General features: G+C 38.7%; 1 protein-coding gene across 1 annotated transcript; it reads left to right on the top strand.

The window, feature by feature from the left end:
- Positions 1 to 1,039: 1,039 nt before the first annotated feature.
- On the top strand, positions 1,040 to 2,571 carry LOC111228910 (regulator of G-protein signaling 4-like). Its single transcript, XM_022755022.1, has 5 exons — positions 1,040 to 1,156; positions 1,270 to 1,347; positions 1,451 to 1,512; positions 1,612 to 1,775; positions 1,881 to 2,571. The coding sequence occupies exons 1-5, from the start codon at positions 1,113 to 1,115 to the stop codon at positions 2,058 to 2,060; spliced, it is 528 nt and encodes a 175-aa protein (XP_022610743.1). The 5' UTR covers positions 1,040 to 1,112; the 3' UTR covers positions 2,061 to 2,571.
- The last annotated feature ends 3,174 nt before the right edge of the window (positions 2,572 to 5,745 follow it).

The raw sequence follows: 5,745 nt of genomic DNA, 5'->3' as shown, positions 1-5,745 counted from the left end.
TTCCTCTGACCCTTTATCATTACTATGGTTTGTGAAGTTTGATGACCTCGTATATTTTCAGTTTAATTTTTAAGGGAATTTTTCTTGTATTTGAGTATTTTCATTTTCTGCTACTTTTTTCTTCCAGTTGTAAAAATTGTATTTTGTAGTTCATTATATATAAATACATATATTATATTCTAACTGCTATAGTAACTAGTTAATATGGGGATTTAAAATTTCCTTAAACAATATATAGTCAGCTTACAAAAAGTAAGTGTAAAGTATAAAAAGTTACATGTTAACGTATCAATAATAGTGATCCAATATCAATAATAACAATAACTGGCTACTCTCCACTATAAGTATTTATATTTTTATACTTGAAGTACATTTCGCTGATACTACCACTATATTTTTACTTAACACAATGTTGCTGTTCAATGAAAACCATGGATCTAATTTTTTTATTCATTTTATTTTTTTCAAAGAAACAGAAAAATGACTTGTTACTTCATGCGTTGAGATAGTTCTCCGTACGTGAAGGACCCGATCATATTCCAGATCTGCTTAATCACTCGTTTGGGTCATTTTGGAAATCACACACAAACAACCTGTTTAGTTATTTTCGTACGAGGGCTCGTTGACCCGAATTGTGAGACTAAACTCAGTTTCTGTTAAAAGGCAGGGAGTGACAAGATGTCCTCACTTCAGGGGATTTTCTGTCCTTGTGTGAATGTCTGCTTCTCCTTGTAAGTACTCAGATACAAGAACACACACAAACACCCCTCAGCACCACACACACACACACACACACACACACACACACACACAGGCTGATCACAAAGACATTTAAGATGTGTGAAGCAATTTAGTCACTGTGGAACTGTCACATATGTTTTTCAGCAGTCAGGAAGTAGTCTGGAGGAAAATTAGTGTCGAGGAGTCTCCTCATCCTCCCACACGTCTTATCTCATTGGCTGAGAGGCGTGATGTCACAGTGTGTACTACCCTATAAAAAGGGCCTCTGCCACACAGACGGCAGACCAGCTGAGAGCTGACAACAAGGCAGACAGCTCTGTAACATACTTTACAAACACTTTCAAAACCTTTGGAAATATTCACATCTCACCATGTGCAGAGGACTCGAATCACTGCCCATCACCTGCCTGGAAAGGTGAGATCCACAAGATATTTTTCTGTTTAGGAGGAAAAGTAATTATTCTTGCACTTGCTGAATTTTCAACTTTTAGTCTTTTTGTAACATTTTCTCCCTCTGTATCTTTGCAGGGCAAAGGAGCTGAAAGCTTTGTTTGGAAGTTTACTACAGAAGTCAGATCACAGCATCACCGGGCATTCAAAGAAAAGGTAAGGAAACATTCAAATTCTCTATTTAAGCCTGTCTGTGAAATTTCAGTGGACAACAGGGATTTCTGGATCTTTTCCTGATGAGATGTTTCTGTTGCTGCAGGTTTAATGTCAACGAGCCTCTGAAATGGAAGGAGTCGTTTGAGAAACTGCTGTCCAGCCAAAGTAAGTACAATCCTCCACATCACATTTAGGTTTTCAATCATTCCAGATGTTTTCTGATGACTACCAGATGTTAACCTACTCTCTTCCTCCTGTCTCCAGATGGACTGTGCCTGTTCAGAGCATTCCTCGTCTCAGAGTTCAGTGAGGAGAACATCGTCTTCTACCTGGCTTGTGAAGACTACCGCACAACTAAACCCTCAAAACTGGCCGCTAAGGCTAAGAAAATTTACGACGAGTTTATCGGAACTGATGCACCACGAGAGGTAAATATCAAATAACTAAAAGTGGACACATTAGGATGCTCTGTCACACTTATCTTGCTGTGAAGTGCTAATCATCAACTCTCTACCTCCTGTCTTCCTCTATAGGTAAATCTAGACCATGTGACCAAGGCTATCACAAAGGAGAACATGAAGCATCCCAGCCAGTCCTGTTTCGACCTGGCCCAAGCCAAAATCTACACCCTGATGGAGAAGGACTGCTACCCTCGCTTCCTCAAATCCTCCACATACCTGGACCTCAGCAGAAAGACCAAGTCAGGCAAATAGACTTTTCTTTTTAAAAACTTTCCTTGCGAGCAGCAGGCGTGATGACTTCACTCCTCAAAGGGACATAAGCTTAGTGACGCGCAGCGGAGACTGGAAAAGGTTGAGAAGGAACAAATACCTCAGCCCAAGGAGTTTCACGCCGTTTTTGTGTGGATGTTATTTTGGAGAGCGGAGGTCCCACACTGATCAGAGTCCGGCCTGGAAGCTAAAGGACGCTGTAGCTGTGAGAAGAGACTGACACAGACTGAGCTGCGGGCGATGTCTGCCTCGGGAAGAGACACATGTACTGTATATACAGGGCTGCATGAACAGCAGTCGCAGTGGCATGAAGTGTAAAATGCAGAGAGACAGAAAAATGTTTCACACAACAAAACTACCACTGTGAGAGATGCTGAGTCTTCTCCGTAGCATTAACGTTTATTTATTCTTTATTTATTTATTAAAAAGTTAATTTTTTCTATGTGAATGTTTGCTGTGCAACTGGTTGGTGAAAACTGATTTGTATTTTATATGTTTTTATATATATATATATATATATATATATATATTATTGTTGCCTATGTGAAACTAAGTGCATTGAATAAAACATTGCCAATTTTCTGAGACAAAAGATTAGTGTTTTGTTCCATGGAAAAATTCACTTGTAGGTGGATGTGGTTACTGAGGGCATGAAAAATGTAGGAGGAAGGGAGAAGAAGACTTGCTCATGTACACTGTTACAGTTGCTAAATAATCTGAGGCCTCAGTGGTTCCACTTCACAAGTTGGTGGCGAAGACTGGATGACTCTTTTTCTCTGGGCTGACAGTGAATGGAAGATATGAGGCGAGTCTGTGTGTGAATGTGTGTGAAAGTATGTCAGTTTCACTATTTTTATGAATGGGCCCACGGGAATCTGTTTTTGACCCATGGTGAGAGGTAAAAGTTTAGGTAATTTTTGCCGGGTTTCACTTCCACAAGATTTACAGTAGGTCTTTCATGTAGATAAAGAGACAACTTTTATAATGAATAATGACTTTATTAATCCCCAGTGGGGAATCTAGTCACCCATGTACAGTCAGAAACAGGAAATACAAGTCAGACAGGGCTTAATACTAAAAATGTTCCAGAGGACATTAGTGTATCTGAACCGCCTAGTAACTGAATTGAAAAATAAATAAATATACAGATACATAGGCTTCCATCAAATTGTTGAAATTTAAATAAATGTATACTTTTTCTTAAGCGAACAGGGAAAATAATTGCTTAAAGGCATAGTTTGACATTTTGGGAAATATGCTTATTAGTATAAAGACTGGTTCAGTCAAACAAGGTATAATGTGTTAAATAGTGAGCTGGTAGGTGGATATTTTCACCCTCAGACAGAGCCTACTGTTTGCCTCGTTTCCGGTCTTTATGCTAAGCTAAGTCTTTATCTTGGCTCTATCTAATTATATTTAGTGTAAAGACAGTATCAATCCTCTTATCTAACTCTAAAAAATGTACAGTTCCATGGCAAATGGTCAAACTCCATCTGCTGAATCCTGTTTCTCATTAAAAATGAACAATGAAACTCAATATAAATACAATTTTAAGCATTAAGATTAGGTTAGGCAGGTCAGCGTATAAGTTAAAGCAATAGTTCGACATTTTGAAGAAATTTTCTGCTGTTAGATGAGAAGACCAATCTAACTCTCACATCGCTAAATATGTAGCTGGAGCCTGCACCCACTTAGCTTAATTTAGCAATTTAGCTTCTGACTTAAAGATGTAAAGATTAAAGGAATCATTCTATATTTTGGGATAAAAGCTTGTTCACTTACATGTTGACCTAGATGAGAAGAGCAATCTCGTATCTGTACGCTAGCTAATGGATGTAGCTACAACCAAAAGCCAGTTAGCTTAGCTTTACTTAGCACAAACACTGGAACCTGAGGGAAACAGCTAGCCTGGCTCTTCCCTAAGGTAACAACATCCACAAACCATAGATTAACATTAGACGTTGGAAATAGGAAGCTCACAGGGCAGAAGTGCAAGGCTTTGAAATACAGTGAGTGTGTGCGTCCAAAAAAACAAGTTCATTTTTCTAGGAAGCATCTGAGTGTGAGGGCCGGTTGCCTTGGAGACAGTGGCCACCTACTGAGCACCTCCACAGGAAGGTCTGTTTACTACCTTAGCAGCCACTCACAGCCTGTGAGTCACAGCAGCCTCCCCTCCCTTCTGTTAATCAGCCCCTTCCCTCCATTCTCATGCCGTCCATCATTGCCGCCTCCTCGCCTCTCTCCTCACCGCTCTCCCCTTCCCACGCTCTCCTACCGCCAACAGCCAACTCCTGCTCAAATACTCAGCCCCTAAAGAGGTGAGGGCGAAGTCATTAACACCACTCTCACACTCATGGAAAATGACACAAGGCTATACCTCCACTCCTCTTCCTGTCACCCACAAGTGATGTGTAATGAGGCCTCTTCTTCACCTGGACGTACAGTAGCTGAGAGTAAGTGAAGAAACCCTGATGTGTGCGTTTTTTTTTTTTGGCTCAGCAAACTGAAACTCGTCCACAGGGAACAGATGGACTTCTTATTGTCACTTACTCTGCTGCTGTACCACCTGATGTTACACATATCGTTATTTGTGTGCAGCATTCTGTTTTGGCAGATGTTCATGATTCATTTCTAAGTTGAGATATAATTGCAAAATCCTACTTTGGAAGAAAAAACAAAAAACAAAAAAGCAGAAGCAGAAGCAGCATGTAGAGACTTGATCACACGCAGCTGCTTGTGAGTGAACACAAGTTGTATTTCTCTTTGTGTAACTTGATATTGTGTTATCAGAAGAGTTAAGTTGAGAAATATTTTAAGCACAAATAACGCGTAGCAACAGAGATAGAGAAAAACAGGAAAAAATTAAATGGTTTTTATGTCTCTAAGGAAACAGGCAATAACTACTTGGATCAGCCCAAAAATAAACAAAAAAACACAAAATTTAAGAATTTTTCAACGTTACCGTAGCGACATCTGCCTGTATTGTTCCCACTATAATTGAAAACAGGGTGGAAAATTATAGTCTATTGTGATGCAAACCTGAGCATTTTTGTGTGATGTGTGTAACTCCACACTCACAGATGGAGAAAAGAGCTGGACTTTGAAATAAGTAAATTAGAGGTGAATCACATTAAACTGAAAACCAGTCTGGGTGTGACTGGACTCATTTGCTCATTTCCTGTGCATTCTTGCCATTTTTCATTTCTGTCTTCAGCTATAATGACATAACTTCAATGTAATTATACTACCATTTACAAAAGTGAAAAGTACTGATCATGCAAAATGGCCCATATTATATATTAGATTACTGGATTACAACTAATGAAGCAATAATTTGTAAGCATCATTAATGTTTCAGGTAACATTTGACTTTAAGTAAAGTGAAGTAAATGATTTATAACAGACTATAATGTAGTTGTAAACAGATATAAAGATATTTTAAGTGTTTATTAATACAGAGTATTTGTCAACAATTATAATTTATCCTATGAAGACATTTGTAACTGTGTTACTATATTGTCATTCATTATCTGTTTATACAGCAGCCTCCTCAGTCTCCTGTTTATTCACTTGATTTTATTGTTTATATGGACAAACTAGGCAAATAATGATTATTAAAGTCTTCATTACTGTATTGGCATCCGGTGAAGCATGCGCTGGTTTAGGA

This window comes from Seriola dumerili, unplaced genomic scaffold (genome assembly GCF_002260705.1).
Source record: "Seriola dumerili isolate Sdu_G_001 unplaced genomic scaffold, Sdu_1.0 BDQW01000226.1, whole genome shotgun sequence".
NCBI lineage: Eukaryota > Metazoa > Chordata > Actinopteri > Carangiformes > Carangidae > Seriola > Seriola dumerili.
Note: the sequence above shows the minus strand (reverse complement) of the source record. Positions and strands in the feature narration are given on the sequence as shown.